The 20,348-nt window shown below is 40.1% G+C and overlaps 1 protein-coding gene across 2 annotated transcripts; it reads right to left on the bottom strand.

Annotated features, from left to right (window-relative positions):
• Window positions 1-8,317: 8,317 nt before the first annotated feature.
• On the bottom strand, window positions 8,318-18,746 carry vamp8 (vesicle-associated membrane protein 8 (endobrevin)). Of its 2 annotated transcripts, none has more exons than XM_060908072.1 (3): window positions 18,556-18,746; window positions 11,330-11,494; window positions 8,318-11,058 (listed from the first exon to the last, which is right to left on the bottom strand). In XM_060908072.1, exons 1-3 carry the CDS (start codon window positions 18,580-18,582, stop codon window positions 10,849-10,851), a joined length of 402 nt encoding a protein of 133 aa, XP_060764055.1. In that variant the 5' UTR covers window positions 18,583-18,746; the 3' UTR covers window positions 8,318-10,848. The 2 variants fall into 2 exon arrangements, with proteins under 2 accessions (XP_060764055.1, XP_060764056.1); XM_060908073.1 differs by lacking the exon at window positions 18,556-18,746 and adding an exon at window positions 12,241-12,463.
• Between the last annotated feature and the right edge of the window lie 1,602 nt (window positions 18,747-20,348).

Here is a 20,348-nt window from a genome sequence, read left to right on the forward strand (position 1 = left end):
TAGTAGTAGGCGTAGTAGTAGGAGTAGTAGTAGTAATAGTAGTAGTAGTAGTAGTACGATAGTAGTAGTAGGAGGAGGAGGCGGCATAGTAGTAGTAGTAGGAGGAGTAGTAGTAGGAGTAGTAGTACTAGGAGGAGGAATAGGCATAGTAGTAGTAGTAGGAGTAGTAGTAGTAGGCGTAGTAGTAGGAGTAGGAGTAGGAGGAGTAAGAGGAGTAGGAGTAGTAGCAGGAGGAGGATTAGGTGTAGTAGCAGAAGGAGGATTAGGCGTAGTATACATAGTAGTAGTAGGAGTAGTTGGAGTAGGAATAGTAGTAGGAGTAGGAGGAGGAATAGTAGTAGGAGTAGTAGTAGTAGGAGGAGGAGTAAGAAGAGTAGGAGTAGTAGGAGTAGTATGAGGAGTAGGATGAGTTGGATGAGGAAGAGGAGTCAGAGTAGTAATATATATACACACACACACACACACACACACACACACAGTGCAGTACAAACAAAAGCATCTAAAGCCACAGTGAAATCCCCCAATCTGGCAACCATCCCCCTGAACTCATTTCTCCCCTCCACCCTTCGCCTCATGTGAGTGGGGTAGTCAGTGTGGGCAGGAAGGGATTTTCTTGCTCAAGCAGCTCCATCCAACTGCCTCAGTCTGATTTCATGAGCAGCGCTCAACTCCAGACCAAAACACCATTAAAGAGAAACATGATGGAAGTTAGTGAAGTGAAGTTCAGAGCATTTACGCTTTCACTTTTCATTTCCTGGCTCAGTGGGAAAAACCAAACCGCACTGCAGAGAGGAACGTGTAGAAGATCTTACATTAACCGTGGGTGTTACTCCATTCTGGTATTTCCTGCAGCATGCTCACACTCTGGTTCCACTTTCCTTACAGGGCTACAAGAAAACTGTCCACCAATTTATTTGAAACACAAATGAACCTTCAGCACATCATGAGTTCGAGCAGCTTCTGAACACAACGTGTTGTGTAATGTAAAGATGCTAGCTATAAAGTTAGTGATGACGTACTGAAGCGTTGACGAGCCGTAAGGCCTACATTTCACTCCTGGGTTTGTGCGCGATTTCATATTTGAAAAGCCATTAAAAACAAATACATAAACATCTACTAGCCATTTAATTAGGACAAAAGTAATGGCGCCCTCTAAAAGGAGGACGTGTTAGTCTCACATCTCTGAACAGTACCTCTCCTCACCAGCAGAGGTCACCACCTCCAGGATTCTCAGCATATTCTGATTTTCATATCTACTTCCAGCGGCACGGTGGTGTAGTGGTTAGCGCTGTTGCCTCACAGCAAGAAGGTCCGGGTTCGAGCCCCGTGGCCGGCGAGGGCCTTTCTGTGTGGAGTTTGCATGTTCTCCCCGTGGGTTTCCTCCGGGTGCTCCGTTTTCCCCCACAGTCCAAAGACATGCAGGTTAGGTTAACTGGTGACTCTAAATTGACCGTAGGTGTGAATGTGAGTGTGAATGGTTGTCCGTGTCTATGTGTCAGCCCTGTGATGAGCTGCCGACTTGTCCAGGGTGTACCCCGCCTTTCGCCCGTAGTCAGCTGGGATAGGCTCCAGCTTGCCTGCAACCCTGTAGGACAGGATAAAGCGGCTAGAGATAATGAGATGAGATGAGATATCTGCTTCCTTCTTTATATACAACGCATCATTTCATTTGCTGCCTTCAAGTCAAATGGAAATATCGCTATTACAAGTTGAAAGCAGATGAACACCAGCACAGCATCGTGATTAGGCGAAGCTAATTTTGCATGTTAACTGTTCAGATGTTCATTTCTTTTCAGTACGACGAAATAAACAACTTCCTCTTGAAAAAAAAGAAGTGTTTTCACATACCGTACATTGCTTCCCAAACCACTAGAACACACACCATGTCGTAATCAATACCTCCGAACACGTACACATGAACGTCTGAGGACGACCTGAAGGTGTCATGTTTTTAGTCATGATATCGTCGTCTTAGACTTCAATTCCTTTCACCTGTTTTGTGTTTAACCCTATCTAGTATTTTTATCGAAGGTCTGAATTTTCCCTGTTTACAGGTTGTTGTGGGTTTCGTACCATGGCTCCTTTACTCATTTTGCTCAACGAATGAATCTTGTTTTGACTGTTATGTTTGTCTTTTTGTTAAGCCTACACGCCCTTCAGCTTCCTCTTGCTGACAGAAGGCAGCAATTGTTGGACGCGAAGTCTTGCCAATCCTAAGTTGTTTAAATTCTGAACCCTGTTATCTTTCTTCTTGACTATTCTTCCTGTGACCTCTGCCTGCTTAAAAACAATGAGCTTGGTCTGTGATAGATAATAAAAACTAGAAAAGCACTCGGAGAGCGCAGACCTCCGCCAAGAATCCTTTAAAAAATTCCGGGATCCAGAAGGTGATCCAGATCACCGCCAAAATTTAATGGATTGTTACTTGTGCCCAGTCACACCTCTGGAAAAAATTTCAGAGCAATCCGTTCATACCTTTTTCCGTAATGTTGCTAGCAGACAAACCAATAAACAAACAAACAAACCAACGCTACCAAAAACATAACCTCCTTGGCGGAGATAACAATTAACTATACATATAAATCCGATTTAGTCTTCCGAGCCTGTTTTGCCTTTTGCTGTTTAGTCGTTTTCAGCTCTCTGTGCTTTGCCTTGTATGGAGGATGTGGGCGTGGCTAAATGTAAACCAGCTGTGCCATGTACACATTTCCTAATTCACAGCTAATTGGCTTTTTGTGCTGTTACGAAACCATAGAAATGACTCATTTTTGTCATCTCTTAATTACTTTAATTGCGTCTCTAACCTCCACCTCCCAGTCTTTGAAGTTGAACGTTTCAATATGACCTACTTCCTGCTACGTAACTGACGAGTTAGATTTAAAAACGTGATTTCAGTGCTTAGTGATGTTGCGCAAAGCAAGTGTATAAAGAGCAGGGCGTGTACAGTACAGCGCCCTCCACAATTATTGGCACCCCTGGTTAAGACGTGTTAAAGGCCTTAAAATAAATTTTTTACTGCAGAAGCATAATCGCACACTGAAAATTGTAGAAAACCGTAACCCTTAACTCAAGTGAATTAAAAAAATCCCGGACTAAGAAATAATTATTTTTCATAAAATCACCTGTTCCACAATTATTGGCACCCATAACAATTCCTAGAAAATAAATGTAATTGAAGCATTTCTGTCATTTCTACTGTAGTTTATAAAGTCGATCAGAGTATCTAGGAACCTTTAATTAGTAATTCATCACATCCTGTTTCCCTGGGGAATAAATATGATGTGACACAGAGGCCTATTTCTCTTATCCACTCTTCAACATGGGAAAGACAAGAGAATACACCATTCAAGTAAGGCAGATGTGTGTCGACCTTCATAAGTCAGGCAACGGCTACAAGAAAACAGCCACTCGCCTACACCTGCCCATATCTACAGTCAGAGGAATCATCAGGAAGTTTAAAACAACTGGAACAGTGGCAAACAAGCCTGGACGAGGATGCAAGTTTATCTTGCCACCACGCACAGTGAGGAGGATGGTAAGAGAAGTAAAAAGTTCTCCAAAGCTCACGGTTAGAGAATTGCATCAAAGAGTAGCATCTTGGGGTCACAAAGTCTCCATAACAACCATCAGGCGCTATCTACATGCCAACAAGCTGTTTGGGAGGCATGCACGGAAAAAGCCTTTTCTCACTTACAAACACAAACGTAAACTTCTGGAGTTCACCAAGCGGTACTGGGACTTCAACTGGGACCGTGTGCTTTGGTCAGATGAGACCAAGATAGAGCTTTTTGGCAGCAAACACTAATACATCACAAAGGATGAGTATGCGGAAAAGCACCTCATGCTCACTGTGAAGTATGGGGGAGGATTGGTGATGCTGTGGGCCTGTTTCTCTTCCAAAGGCCCCGGGAACCTTGTCAGGGTGCATGGCATCATGAACTCTTTGAAATACCAGGACATTTTAAATCAAAATCTGGTGGCCTCTGCCCAAAAGCTGAAGATGGGTCGTCACTGGGTCTTTCAGCAAGACAATGACCCTAAACATGTGGCCAAATCTACACAAAAATGGTTCACCAGACACAAAATCAAGCTCCTCCCATGACCATCTCAGTCCCCAGACCTCAACCCAACTGAAATCCTGTAGGGTGAGCTGAAGAGGAGAGTGTATAGGAGAGGACCCAGGACTCTCGATGATTTAGAGAGATTGTGCAAAGAGGAATGGTCGAATATCCCTCTCTCTGTATTCTTCCATTTTGTGAAATGTTATAGGAGAAGATTAAGTGCTGTCCTGTTGGCAAAAGGGAGTTGTACAAAGTATTAACATCAGGGGTGCCAATAATTGTGGCACACATGATTTCATGTAAAATAATTATTTCTTAATGTGTTTTTTTTCCCCCTCACTGAATAAATGCACTTGAATTAAAGGTTGGATTTTTTTCTTTTTTTGCATTCTATATTATTTAAAAAAAAAAAAAGAATTTATTAGAAGCCTAAGAACATATCTTAACGAGGGATGCCAATAGTTGTGGAGGGCGCTGTGAAAACAAATGGGGAGGGGGAACTTTTGTACATGGGGACTTTTGTACGTGGGTACATTTTCTAAACTGTTCCTTTAACTGGTTACAGAATGACTGTGTGGGGTTGTATAGTAACGTGATATTAATCTAGGATGAATAATAGATGAATTAATGAATAGAAAACACACATTCTTGTACCTCTGTCGTTGTGGGGACTTGTTGATATAATGCATTCTCTAGCTCCTGATCCTAACCTGACCCCACCCTAAACCCAATGTACCCTAAAACTACAACCCCGATTCCAAAAAAGTTGGGACAAAGTACAAATTGTAAATAAAAACAGAATGCAATAATTTACAAATCTCAAAAACTGATATTGTATTCACAATAGAACACAGACAACATATCAAATGTCGAAAGTGAGACATTTTGAAATTTCATGCCAAATATTGTCTCATTTGAAATTTCATGACAGCAACACATCTCAAAAAAGTTGGGACAGGGGCAATAAGAGGCTGGAAAAGTTAAAAGGTACAAAAAAGGAGCAGCTGGAGGACCAAATTGCAACTCATTAGGTCAATTGGCAATAGGTCATTAACATGACTGGGTATAAAAAGAGCATCTTGGAGTGGCAGCGGCTCTCAGAAGTAAAGATGGGAAGAGGATCACCAATCCCCCTAATTCTGCGCCGACAAATAGTGGAGCAATATCAGAAAGGAGTTCGACAGTGTAAAATTGCAAAGAGTTTGAACATATCATCATCTACAGTGCATAATATCATCAAAAGATTCAGAGAATCTGGAAGAATCTCTGTGCGTAAGGGTCAAGGCCGGAAAAACATACTGGGTGCCCGTGATCTTCGGGCCCTTAGATGGCACCGCATCACATACAGGTATGCTTCTGTATTGGAAATCACAAAATGGGCTCAGGAATATTTCCAGAGAACATTATCTGTGAACACATTTCACCGTGCCATCCGCCGTTGCCAGCTAAAACTCTATAGTTCAAAGAAGAAGCCGTATCTAAACATGATCCAGAAGCGCAGACGTCTTCTCTGGGCCAAGGCTCATTTAAAATGGACTGTGGCAAAGTGGAAAACTGTTCTGTGGTCAGACGAATCAAAATTTGAAGTTCTTTATGGAAATCAGGGACGCCGTGTCATTCGGACTAAAGAGGAGAAGGACGACCCAAGTTGTTATCAGCGCTCAGTTCAGAAGCCTGCATCTCTGATGGTATGGGGTTGCATTAGTGCATGTGGCATGGGCAGCTTACACATCTGGAAAGACACCATCAATACTGAAAGGTATATCCAGGTTCTAGAGCAACATATGCTCCCATCCAGACGACGTCTCTTTCAGGGAAGACCTTGCATTTTCCAACATGACAATGCCAAACCACATACTGCATCAATTACAGCATCATGGCTGCGTAGAAGAAGGGTCCGGGTACTGAACTGGCCAGCCTGCAGTCCAGATCTTTCACCCATAGAAAACATTTGGCGCATCATAAAACGGAAGATACGACAAAAAAGACCTAAGACAGTTGAGCAACTAGAATCCTACATTAGACAAGAATGGGTTAACATTCCTATCCCTAAACTTGAGCAACTTGTCTCCTCAGTCCCCAGACGTTTACAGACTGTTGTAAAGAGAAAAGGGGATGTCTCACAGTGGGAAACATGGCCTTGTCCCAACTTTTTTTGAGATGTGTTGTTGTCATGAAATTTAAAATCACCTCATTTTTCTCTTTAAATGATACATTTTCTCAGTTTAAACATTTGATATGTCATCTATGTTCTATTCTGAATAAAATATGGAATTTTGAAACTCCCACATCATTGCATTCTGTTTTTATCTACAATTTGTACTTTGTCCCAACTTTTTTGGAATCGGGGTTGCAAGTCTTCACCCTCAAACAGCCTTTTGAAGAAGTGAGGACCAGCCAAAAGGTCCTCACTCTGTTAGTAAAAAAAAAACATGTTCCGGTCCTCAGTATGTAGCAAGTACAAGTACACAGTGTGTGTGAGAGAAACGGATTGAATGGGATTTCCAGAAACACTAATTCGATTACAGTAAATGATTCTCTTGGCATTACTTTTATCTGAGTCATGCTGCTTTGTGCCGGAACAACGATGTATTCAAACTCTTGTGTGAACACACACACACACACACACACACACACACACACACTTATCCTCCTGGAACAATAAGTTAATTATTTCTTATACAAGTGGCTCAATGCAGCGTGTGTATTTACTTCCTGCCATGTGCCCTTCTTTGTTACAGACCGTGCGAATCATCTGCTTTTGCAAAACTCTCACATGCTACACTAACCACAACCACTTCCTGGAGCCAGAGTTCGTACACCCTTTAAGAGAACACGAAAAGGACAAGAAAAAAAAAATTCACGACCACAAGACTTAAGCGTGTCAAGTTTCACAGACGTTCCTCCATCGTAACAAACACATAAATGGAAGATAAAGATCAAGCCCTAAACATAACTAATTTGAAATCTATTTACATTTCTGACCAATCAGAATCCAACAATGTTTCGTTTGATAAAAGTCCCTCAGTGCTGATATACATGTATATGGTGTTTATGGGTAAAATAATTTCCACACACGCACGAACACAAACCTCCCTCTAGTGGAGAACATCAATCAGTGCAACCATTTTGAAGAAATGAATTATTAAATTATTAGGTGCAATTTATTGTGTAAGTAAATCCAGCAAAACAACAGTACATATCATCATCACTTTTTTAATTGCACTTCCACCACAGTGCTGTTAAGTTCTGGATTCTGACTGGTCAGAGGGTGTTGATTACTCGTCATAACAGCGGTTACGGCAGCAATGTTTAATATCGTTTCTATAGCAACGGTTAATTCTCATGGTGGATGCGCCATATAAATGTTTTACAGAAACGCGTGCAATCAACACCTGTTGATTTTCTGTAAGGAGAGAAACATGTTCATTTCACATTTATGGAAGGAGTCAACAATGTCAGTGCTATGGAAGTCAGTAGGTAGCGCTGTAATGTTTTCCAACACTTTCAGGTCAAACTCAGAATAAATTATCAAAAGCACTGGACGACATAAGCCCAGTTTCCATCAAGCTGCTTCTCATCTCATTATCTGTAGCCGCTTTATCCTGTTCTACAGGGTCACAGGCAAGCTGGAGCCTATCCCAGCTGACTACGGGCGAATGGCGGGGTACACCCTGGACAAGTCGCCAGGTCATCACAGGGCTGACACACAACCATTCACACTCACACCTACGGTCAATTTAGAGTCACCAGTTAACCTAACCTGCATGTCTTTGGACTGTGGGGGAAACCGGAGCACCCGGAGGAAACCCACGTGGAGAACATGCAAACTCCACACAGAAAGGCCCTCGCCGGCCATGGGGCTTGAACCCGGACCTTCTTGCTGTGACGCGACAGCGCTAACCACTATGCCACCATCAAGCTGCTTAATATGCAATTTTAAATTGCAAGCTGCAAAAAAAAAAAAAAAAAAAAAACCACAAGGAATGGAAATGCGTGAATTTCAAAGGAAAAAAACAACTCAAATATTGCAAAGAAGTTTAGATGCTTGCATGAGGCGGTTTTTCCAGCGAAACTGAAATCTTGCATTTGATTAAACACTACCACGGCCATTGTGGTGGACGCAAATCAAAATCCTTTGCCAACTACCAAGCTTCGGTACTTAAAAAAAAAAAAAAGGCGCTTCAATTTTGCGCACCACTGCAATGGAAACCTGGCTCGTGTTATTTGTATAAATAAGAAAACAATACACACCATTCAGCTTTAATGACACTTCAGATATTTATTTTTTTAAAAACAGCTCTACAGGCTTTTAGATTGTATTTATTCATAACTCTTGATTTACATCCAAAGCCCCAGCACTGCTTGAGTATTTAATCTGAACCTGAAACACACCACCCGTTCACTCACACACTTCTCTGTAACGAAATAGCTGAAGTAATGTTATCAGGTGTTGTGGTGCATGATCAGAATAAACACACATACATTTTATCCCTTAACACAACAAGAAATCAATCCATGTTAAACGAGGCAGTGTGTGTTCTCATGATTATCATTTTTCTGATTCAAGTCAAGACTAGAAGGCACCTAAAACAGCTTTAGTATGGAACAGGAACAATAAATAAACTTGGATATGTAACATTCTAATGTCATTGGACGCTACAGCATGAGATTTGCATGAAAAATTACAGCAGGAAAGACTAAAATATTTACAGAACGAAGCAATTTTCACCTTGCAAGATCTCCATAGATTGATTGCAAAACCACAAGGAGCGGAATTATAGAAATTTAGAAAAATTGACACTAGGTTCTGATTAATTCTAGGTTTACAACTGCACAGCTGTAGCTCTGATAGCATCACTAATGAGATTTATTCTGCATATTTCTACTAGAAAGAAATATTACTACTAATGGTAAATGTAGCCAGTAATTATTTAAATCAAAAGATGTGCAAAATGTGTAAAACAAACAAACAAAAAAACTGGCTTCTAAAGAACTAAAAGAGGGCAGGGTCCCCCCCTTTTTCACAATGAAAAATCAGATAAATATTGAATTTTACAGCAGTGACTGGAATGTTCAAGACAAATCGTCGACAATATTTGTACCCACATTAAAGCAAAGTGCATTTGCGCAATTGTTCATATTGATTTTTAACTGTAACTCAGCCTTCAAACATTAAAGAAACTCATGGGGGGGGGGGGGGGAGAACATTTTCATCTTGTAAAAACAAGCAGACACACTAATATACTTGGGCAAACCCCTGTGAAAATTCACACACTCACTGGATCACTAGTATATTGAGAATATTGTGTTGAACGCATCATGTGACCGAAAACTGTAGATGGCTATTAAACTGATTCTGAAAAAGTTTACACAGTAAAGAGATGAAATTATTCCTATGTTTAAAACTTACAAATTTCACTGTGGTTATTTTATAACAGTAATTATTATTAATATGCAACATCTTGTAGCTATCCTACCTTCCAGCATTGATACCATTTTCAATATGTAACAAAAATCTTACATTTCTCTGAATTTTTAATAAAGGAACTTATTTCCAGTTAGTTGTAACAATAAAACATTAGAACTTTTCATTTGTCAGATAGTTTCATTGTATACTTCTTATAAAAATTAAGATATTTTCACTTTCAAACTTTGTGTTCATTCTTCAACTTATTAGTAATTCATTTTCAACTAATTGTAGCTTCAATTTCTGACATGAATGGGTCATGATTTCAAAAATTAATAAATAATTTCAATACTTTTTCACCATCACATTTAAATATAAATTCTGGATATTTTTAAGATGAAACTTCTAACTTCGAAATATCTGTAAATTCCTTGATTTCAGGGTAAATTTCTGTCCAACTGCACATCTAAATCTTAAAAACTCTTAATTTGGGCTGAACTCAATAGAAAATCTCTTTAATTCCCAGCTGTCAGTTCAGTTTCCCTGACATGTTCGCTACATAACATCAAATAATGTCCCTTAAATCTGTTAAATTTCTCAACATTTTCAATACACGACATTCAAAATACCTTTAGTTTAAAGCTTCCAGAACTTTCCAACGTGCAATTCTGTGAACATCTTAAGTTCCAGCGATTTGTGTGAAATTCCGGGTATTTTCCACGTGCAACATTGTATAAATCTTCAGAATTCAAATTTAATTTCTAGATATTTCAACAAATTCTTGGAATGTTCAAAGAAACTCTGGAGAGGGAAAAAAAGGATTATTATTCTTATTAGAGTTGTTTTCTACAAACAATAAATCACATTACGTGCTAAGACTAAGGACTCAGGCTTGATTAGTCAAGTGAAGAAATTTCGCCATTTTGTAGGAACTGGATTCCGTCGATGAATAAAAGCAAGTAGGAAACAAGTGCGTGCTAACGAGCTTCACCGTAAACAACTTTCAGAGTTTCGTACGAAGCGTTATTACCGAGGACGTTCGGACTGAGATAAACACGTAAATAAATGTTAGTTTTTACGTAAAAACCAGAATTCCGAACTCAGTCCTACAGGATGATGCGCTTCCCGACCTGATCCGATACGTTGATGATATTTCAGCGCTGTATGATATTTAAATACAGATCAATATCCTGCCTGGGCAAAGGGTTAAGTTTCTTCCCCTCCCAAAGTGTAGACACGGTAAATATTTTTATTTGGGATGGGAGTGAAATCCTGTAGGAGGGAAACTGTGTCCGAGTGGGACTTTATTTTTAAAGACTAATGTGTGTGTGGTTTGTGTATAAAGTAAGTCTGTGCGTATGAGCGAGTGTGAAGACGTTAATTTTCTTGTTTTGGTGTGACTGCCGAGGACGTTGGGATTGACGGGGGCGGAGCTGCAGGGGCACCTATCGGGATGACTCCTGAAGCCAGCAGCACGATGATGAGCAGGATGATGACGACAATCACAACGATCACTACGACGAGCTTCACGTTCTTCCACCAGTAGGCTCGTGCCACCTTCTGCGACGTGTGCTTGAAGTTCTGTGCCTGTGGAGAAACACCATCTGTCGTATTATTATTCAAGACGCTATTGTTATTGCTGAACTTTTGCCCTCCCATATTACACGCTGATTAACAGTTGATTTGTCGTTAAATGTAAAAATTCCTAACTTCCCATTTCTGGAGTCAGTTAGCGAACACAACTTCAGTGTGGGAACAATAAGTCGTTCCGCAGAACCACTTTTCCTGCCGTTCAGTAAAACGCACGCGGTGACGAGTGAAAACGAAGAGGTTTATTGCGTTACAGTCGAGGCCTCACCCCAGCCTGCAGGTCCTCGGATTTATCCATCAGATCATCGAGTCGTTCTCCGCGGGCCAGGATTCGCTCCACGTTCTGGGTCATGATGTTCGTCACACCATCAACCTGAGACTGCAGCGACTTCACCCGGTTCGTTTCCTCCACCGGAGCCGATGCCCCCTGCTCCTGCATGACAGCGTGGTTCAGAAAAGAAAAATCAGTTTGTAACCAAGCGCTTTTTTTAAAAAAATATATATCAATACTCCATCTTGAGGAAACAGCAGGAAGTGCAACGACGTAGAAAATAACGTGGAAAATATATGAACGCATGAATGAGTGTTTACTTCCAACAAAAGTGTGTCAAATAACAAAAAAGAGCCAAGAAAATATATACATATATAGGGAAAAAAAAATTTTTTATATATATATATATATATATATATATATATATATATATATATATATATATATATATATTTATGAGCAAAAATAAATGGTGTGAAGCACACTTGATCCCGCCTCCTTGTTTTTTTTATTGGCTCACAGCTCAAGGTTCATGTCGATAAAGTCAACACGGTAGGAAAGTCAGTGCTACCAGATTCAGTGAGCTTTATTACTGCTGGAGAGCGTCTTTGTTATTCACAAACAAAACAGAAGTTGCTGAGCATAAATTTTGGCACCTCAGACTTTGGTAGCATGAGTGCGTGTCTCTGCAGTTACTTCAGGCTGTGTGTGATGCACAAGTGTTAGCAGCAAAAGAGCTCAGAATTTCACACCATGTTACTTTAAAGCACAAATTCACACTCAAAGCCACCGATACATTTCCTCAAGCCATACAGTAACACACACACACACGGTCAAGATCATCTGCTGAGCCATGAAGGTGAGCGCTCAAGTTACACACCACAGCACAAAAAAAAGTCCTTGTTTACCGGGTCAGAAGCAGAATACGGGTTCTCCAGGTACACATTGTGTGAGAACATAACTGCGTGTGTGAGAGAGAGAGTTTAACAGGCCACACCGGCTGAGCATTCATAAACAACAGGGCTGCGTAACCGGGAAACCAAACAGCTCTGAGACGTCACTACCTGTGGCTCTCTGTGTGTGCGCGCGCGCACGTGCAAGAGAGAATAACAGAGAGCTATCATCTGCTACTGAGAGAGAGAGAGAGAGAGAGAGAGAGCGCGCATGCACAGTGTGTTAAGGAGCCAAAAAAAAACCCTCTCTAAAAATTGATGTAAAATATACTACACTATAAATATATACAGAAAAGTGTCGGTGGTAATAATAATAACTTACAGTTTACAGTGATGAAAAATTCTCAATAAATAATCAATTAAATGAAATTAAATACATTATTTTGGTAGAACTCCTGTATATAATGGTAAAGAAAAAAGAAATTATAAATAAAATAGTTTTAATACTGTATATTTTGAAATATACCATGAAAAATTTATCCATCTTCAAAAACAAACTTTTTAAAAATATTTAAGTTATTCTATGATCAATAATAATAATAAAACTGTCAGTGTGTGATGTGTGAAACTGTTTTAGCAGTAAATGGAAAGGTGTGTGTGTGTGTGTGTGTGAGAGAGAGAGAGCACGCATCCACATTTTTTCCATCACTTCCTGTCTCGAACATGTCTGAGCCACGTAACCTGCCTGCCTTCATCGAGACTTCTCCACCCTGACTGATCCTCACACCCACAGCTCTCACACTGACCTGGACGTGCGGTCGAGGACCTGGCTTAGACATGCATGTACATAATTTAGAAGAGGATAACTCAACTGTTATAAGGCTAATTTGATCCCAAGGAATAACTTGGGACGTGTGCTGAAATCACTATCCGGGGCAAACAGCCTGAAAATGACTAATCCAAGATGGCCGCCGGTATTACTGTATTATTATTATTATTGTATTACTCTTCATGTTCCTGGCCCTGGTTCATGCGACACAAACAGGAATAATGTGATGTTAAAAGTTGTATTGTTGGCTGTTGAACATTTAGGCTCTCAAGATATCGCTGCCTACTAAAGTAATAAGCTTCGTTTTGTACAGTATTTTTCACTTCAAGTTAACATTCCATTGATCCTCGTAGTACGATTGAAAATACAATTTCTTTAGATTAATCAAATGCTTGCTTTCTTATACGCTCCTAAATTATGTGCAATAGGCCTCCCAATTCCATGATTTCATATTTGAGCTACGGTTATTCTGTTTTTCTCATGTTTTCTGTGAAACTGCAATTTTGGCCAATTTTTGGTGGGTTTTTTCCCCACCTTGCCCTTGACCATAGCTTATTCCCTTTTTCTTCAATCATGAAAATGTCACTAATGGATTCCCTGCACCCAAAACCCCATAAAACGAGGTGCTGTGCACACTGTAAAAAAAATAGTTGAGAATACTTGAAATTTCAAGGCAACCGTCTGCATTAAGAATTTTATGTTTTGCCAACGATGTGCCCATGATAATCCAAACTATGATAACACTTATCTTTATTAAGAATTCTTAATTAAGTCAATTTTCAATTCCTCATTCTGCCAACATAGATTTCTCTTTTTGCTGAACAGTGGCATTCACAGAAGTACAAAAAGGCAATTGAGGTTATCACAATTTTTTTTTTTTTAGATTTTTTTTGGGCTTTTTTCACCTTTATTTGGATAGGACAGTGTAGAGACAGGAAATGAGCAGGAGAGGGGGATCGGGAAATGACCTCGGGTTGGAATCGAACCCGGGTCCCCGGATTTATGGTATGGCGCCTTATCTACCTGAGCCACGACGCCCGAGGTTATCACAATTTATCATTAAACTATACATGCCTTTTTTCATTGTTCTACACAATTACAAAACTTCAATATTGAAATAAAGTTTGTTAAAAAGTGTGAAGTTTATTGTACATTATTGAAGTTTTGTAATTTTTTAGATCTCAGGGGCATCGTGGCTCAGGTGGATAAGGCGCCATACCATAAATCCGGGGACCCGGGTTCGATTCCGACCCGAGGTCATTTCCCGATCCCTCCCCGTCCCTCTCTCCCGCTCATTTCCTGTCTCTACACTGTCCTATCCAAATAAAGGTGAAAAAAGTCCAAAAAAAACCTAAAAAAAAAAAATTGTGATAACCTCAATTGCCTTTTTGTACTACTGTGAATGCCACTGTTCAGCAAAAAGAGAAATCTATGTTGGCAGAATGAGGAATTGAAAATTGACTTAAGAATTCCTAATAAAGATAAGTGTTATCATAGTTTGGATTATCATGGGCACATCGTTGGCAAAACATAAAATTCTTAATGCAGACGGTTGCCTTGAAATTTCAAGTATTCTCAACTATTCTTTTTTTACAGTGCGTGGCGAGTGATTCAAAAATTGATATTTTCAATATGGCTACCGGCAACCATCTTGGATTGGTAATTTTCAGCCTGTTTGCCCCGGATAGCGATTTTGGCACACATCCCAAGTTGTTCCTTGGGTTCAAATTAGCCTGAACAGTTGAGTTACCCTCTCCTAAATTATGCGCATACATATCTAACCCAGGTCCTCTACGAGTGGAGCTCAGGGAGGATCTCACACAGCTGTGGGATGTGAACTCAACCTGATGGGTTCAAGCTCAGAATGTTAATGCGGTGGGTCTGAATCACATGCTCATCAGGGTAAAGGGGGAAGAGTTTTGGGAGAATCGGACCGAGCGCTCGTCTGCTACACTTACAGCTCCTTATCATATCATCTCATTATCTCTAGCCACTTTATCCTGTTCTACAGGGTTGCAGGCGAGCTCGAGCCTATCCCAGCTGACTACAGGCGAAAGGCGGGGTACACCTTGGACAAGTCGCCAGGTCATCACAGGCTCCTTATCATATCAGAATAAAAATTTCATTCACTTTAAAGGGGGGATATGGAAAAAACAAACCCCTCTGGAACACTTATTTTTGTTCGAGGACGATAAACAGGAGTGTGTTATTCCACTTTACAGCGTTGTGACGAGCCAACAGTGACTGTTTATTTAGTTATGAATAAAATGTTGCACTTTATGAACAGGTTTGTATTTATATTTAATGCTATGAATTGTTACAGCTACAATTACTACTACTGCTGCCAATAATAATAATAATAATTAAAGGGTCTTTCCCTCACCAACAACAAACCAAACCTCAGTTTTCTCTCTTTACCGTATAAAGCAGCAGTGATTGTAACGAAGCCCTGGTGCTGAGACTCCCTACAGAAACCTTTAGCGAGGTTATCTGTTCAATAACAGCCAACATGTGATTATTAAGACGCACTAAACCTATTAGCTACATTAGTACTGTTCCACATTCGCCGCGTGTGCGTGTTGGCGTCGCACTTTAACTGTGCAATTCCACGACACTGTGTTCCATTTTACTCAAATATTTATCTAAAAAAACAACAACAAAAAAAACCTGTATACGCTGAAACGGAAATAACGTACGCTGAACTCATGCATCGGGTTTCCGCTAAAGTGCTCAATTTCCAAACAAAAAAAAAAGATACATACTCCAGTTATATGAAACTTAGGAATGTTAATTATAGACAAAAATAAAACAAAAATGAATAAATAAAAGAAATTATTAAACAGCCCAAGTTATATAAAAAGTTCAGGAAGTCAAGTCAGAGAAACAAACAAAATGGGTGCTTATAGGAGTCTTATAATACATAGGGCCAAATTAATTACTCAATTCTGACTGGTCAATCAACGAGGGCTTTTTTCCTTAACACAGGGCCGTATTTCTGAAACGCTATTGGCTAGTTCGTTGCTTGGTTACAGTTACAAAAATTGGCAAATTTTGTCCAAGTGACTTTTGTAAAGAAGTTCCAATAAAATTTTGTAAACCACTTTCAAAATCCTCGTGTCACGATGAAAGACGCTTTAGAAAGTGATTCAAACGTGCAAGATAGTCTCGCGCCCTGATTGGTTCAGAAAACGTGAGTAACAAATGTGAACTTGAATGGCTTCCGAAGTATGAATTTGGCCCTGTATATTATAAACAAGTAATCGTATGGGGCCAAGTAAAATTAAGGATCAATTTCACTCGTGATTTCAAAGTTTTGAAAAATGCCCTCGTCGCAAAATTAATCCTTAATTTTACTCGGTCCCATACAATTAGCTTTTCAAAACGATTAGTATGGAGCACTTGCATGTGACGTCACAGCCGATCCAGATTGTGACAGACGCCATCTTGTCGGTCAAACGCCATTTTCCGCCTTCTCCTTCTGGTTCTACTTCTACCTTTTCTTCTGGAAAACCCTACTATATACAATTCTACTACAACGGCTGCAGCTACAAGCTCTCCCTACCTGTGCACGTTTTTTATGTTTTTTGTGTGTATTTTTGCGTGTTGTTCGTCTGTACCGGACTTCAATATCCACTACAACCGTTTGGACTTGCTGGACATTGGTTTCCAGCAGAAAGTGATGGTTTGTAGCGATTTCCATCGCATGCACAACATTCCGGATGAGATAGCGAGACCAGCGGGGTCTCCGTGGATTGTTATCGGAAGCAAAGCAAAGGAGGCGGCGTCGGGAGCGGAAGCAAAAGCGAGGCTGCAGAGCCGGCCTGTTGACTAAGCTCAGAAAACAGCCACTCAAACCTCCACTGCCAAGCCTCTACCTCTCCAACGCCAGATCCATGGTAAACAAGATGGACGATTTGGAATTACAGCTGGAATTACCTTATTCTATTCTATAATCGGCTGGTCAGTGCTATACTCAATACTTAAGTGACTTACCCATCCAATGAGGATTATTTTCTTGTTTACAAGATGCCACATCTGAGTCGGTGACAAATCCTGAATTTCTGTAAAGATAACTGTCCAGAGATTTATAAGCACGCAGTGCTTCACCACTGAACAGCGAGGGAAAGTTAATGAGGTAATTATACACGTCTGGGTATTCCGCTGGCAGTTCAACATCCACTGACACGGTCGTGAAAACTCCGTCCGGTAAGCCATAAGGGTCACTAATCTGTAGATCGTTTATTTTAGACATATATCTAGTTATCTATTCATTAGAAAAATGAGCCGTGTAGTCCGTCGGTTGAAATTGATCCATTCTGTACACGAGTGCAGCAGTATTCAGCGGTGTTTTTGACCGACAAGATGGCGGCTGTGAACTTTCCGGTCACGTGACTGCAAGATCTCTATTGGTAATGTTAAATTATGAAAGAAAAAAAAACATTTGTAAAAACATTTGTGTCAGCAGAGTCATACAAAATATTGTGGTTATGTTTAAAAAAAATTATACTCAATAAAATTTCCCAATTTAAAAAACACAAAACTAGAAAGATTTAAATTATTTACTTTAAGGTTAGGCTTATGAATAAAAAAAAAAAAAGTAGTGAGTAAAGAAAATATTTACACATCTGGTTGAAAAATAAATTAAAATCACATCTTTGCATCTTTTTTTTGTTTTTAAAAAACTTCAAGTCCCTCACTTGGAATTTTTTTGTGAATTTTTCCTGAAATTAAAAAAAAAAATTTAAAAAAATAAAATCACAACTGATTTAACTGAACAGATTTGAGATTCAGTTTATAACTGATCTGATTGAAGATATTTTTAAGAAAATGTACAATGGCTGAGCAAAAGGAGAAGAAAAATAGCTGAGTCACTTTTTTGTGTGTGTGTGTGTGTGTGAAGATATTTTTACTGTGTTACAGTCTGGTAAAACACACACCATGGTAAATAAACTAACACTGAAGTAAAGGAAGAGGAATTAGTGTCCAGATACGAGTGTGGCAGCTTTCAGGACACAAACAAACAAACAAACAAGAGGTTAACAACACAGTCTGACACTAATACGGCAACTTTTACTGATCTTCAGGACTGCAGTGTCTCTCTCTCTCTCTCACACACACAGCTTTGTAACCTCTCAGACTAGTGCCCACGGCCTTTCCAGCTATAAATAATCCCTGTTTGTTGTTTTTCTCCCCACAGCTGCTCAATCTGCCTCAGTAAACAAATCTCTCTGTATTGAAAGTGTCGCACAGAAATGAAAACTAGATTCACTTCATATTGCTTTACTTTAAACCCAAAATGGAGTCTGCGCCCTTTTCTCATACTGTTAAAACCTGCTGAATGTAAAAAAAACCCAAGAACTTCAATAAAACTTCCCTAAAACCATAAATATCGACAAAAACCTTCACAAGTCAGCCAAAGCACACGTTAAAGTTTTAAATGTGGAAAAACAGAAAGAAAAAAAAAAAGCTGATTTTCAGTAAAAGTGAACTAAGGCCTTTACCATCGCGTTCGGATCTCCGACTCCCATCTTTTAAACCAAACCGACTCAGTAAACTGCACAGAAACTCGGCATTAAACAGCGAATCTGCGCCGCTGAATGTTTACAAACCGTCCAACTTTTAGCACTTTATTAACACCACAGCGCGCCTCGCCAACTTCCGCGTTTCCTCTTCCGCGTGAAATGAATTCCTCCGCTAAACGGGTGCGATCCCGATTCTAGCCACTAGAGGGAGTCTATGGCCTCGCAAGTCCCGCCTCCTCCTCTGTGATTGGTTCAGAGTTCGCACTGCTCGCTCACGGTTCGCTGGCTGGATACTCAAACCAACCAATAGTAGTGCAAAAGTCTGAATACGGGTAGGAGGAAAAAGAAAACTTTAATCTGTGTTTCAGTCACAAGTGTATCCAAAAAGATCGAATATTGAAAAAACAAACAAACACATTCTGTAAAATATTTATATCATGGCTATTTCAGTGTTTGTAATAAATACTTCCATGTTTGTATACTTTTATAATACGTGTGTAAAATATTTGATGCAGTAGGTCCCACCCACCCACAGAAAGCTGGAGGACCTGTCTCACAGCCTGACACACACACACACACACACACACAATTATTTCAAGAATTATCTAATTATGGTTCTCTTGTTTGCGTCAGTCTTAAATCCGCCCCGCCCAGCTCAAGTGTTGCGGTGACGTTTTCGCCACGCCCCTCCACATCTGTGTAACTAACAGTGAATGAAAGCGACTGAAATATGCAAATGAATCATGCATACATCAAAAAGGAATTCTGTGGCTGTGGCGATGAAAATCAGCATATGTAAATGAAAGAACATCCTGATTTCTGTCCTTTATAAAAGGAGTACCGAGTAGGAGCAAATTTGAATATGCAAATTAGTTACTATTAACTGGTTCTGGGTTGTATAAAAGCTGTTGCTACATTCCTGGCTTTTATAAAGGCTATAGCAGGCCTAATATTAGCATATATAAAATAATCATTAATCTGATCAGCTGCTTTTGGCTTCAGGCTGAACAAATGAGCAGCCATGCCTCCTCGTTGCAAAAATGTATTCTTAGACATACATATGGGTGGTGTAGTGGTTAGCGCTGCCGCCTCACAGCAAGAAGGTCCTGGGTTCGAGCCCCGTGGCCGGCGAGGGCCTTTCTGTGCGGAGTTTGCATGTTCTCCCCGTGTCCGTGTGGGTTTCCTCCGGGTGCTCCGGTTTCCCCCACAGTCCAAAGACATGCAGGTTAGGTTAACTGGTGACTCTAAATTGACCGTAGGTGTGAATGTGAGTGTGAATGGTTGTCTGTGTCTATATGTGTCAGCCCTGTGATGACCTGGCGACTTGTCCAGGGTGTACCCCGCCTTTCGCCCGTAGTCAGCTGGGATAGGCTCCAGCTCGCCTGCGATCCTGTAGAACAGGAGAAAGCAGCTCTAGATAATGAGATGAGACATACATATAGTGATTTTTAAGAGCTAGCCCTAGTTCGTCTTGTAAAATAGCATGTGTTTTTGGGTGTCAAAGCAGACACAGGAAATTAGGAGGGGTAATTGGTTTAAGGAGCTTGGCCTTTAAAGCGTTCAGTTCATTTTAGCGAATAAGTTCTCTGTTATATCAGTGAGGTTAGTTTGCAAAAATGCCTGTTGCTTTAACAAACCTGCCGAGCTCACCTAAAATTGAAATCGAGAAACTAGCTAGCTAACTCTAGATAGCTATGCTATTACTGAGGAGTTAAAACAGACATGTATTAGCTAGCTCACTTTATTTACCGACCAAATCAGCTTATATAATG

This window comes from Neoarius graeffei, chromosome 24 (genome assembly GCF_027579695.1).
Source record: "Neoarius graeffei isolate fNeoGra1 chromosome 24, fNeoGra1.pri, whole genome shotgun sequence".
Lineage (NCBI taxonomy): Eukaryota > Metazoa > Chordata > Actinopteri > Siluriformes > Ariidae > Neoarius > Neoarius graeffei.

Excerpts from the sequence above, each read along its gene's own strand:
- vamp8 (XM_060908073.1), bottom strand. The coding sequence starts at position 12,291 with ATGTTCTCACACAATGTGTACCTGGAGAACCCGTATTCTGCTTCTGAC. Across the intron at positions 11,495-12,240 it reads CGTATTCTGCTTCTGACCCG|GAGCAGGGGGCATCGGCTCC; the intron begins GTAAACAAGGAC and ends GCTGTCATGCAG. Across the intron at positions 11,059-11,329 it reads CCGAGGACCTGCAGGCTGGG|GCACAGAACTTCAAGCACAC; the intron begins GTGAGGCCTCGA and ends GTTTCTCCACAG.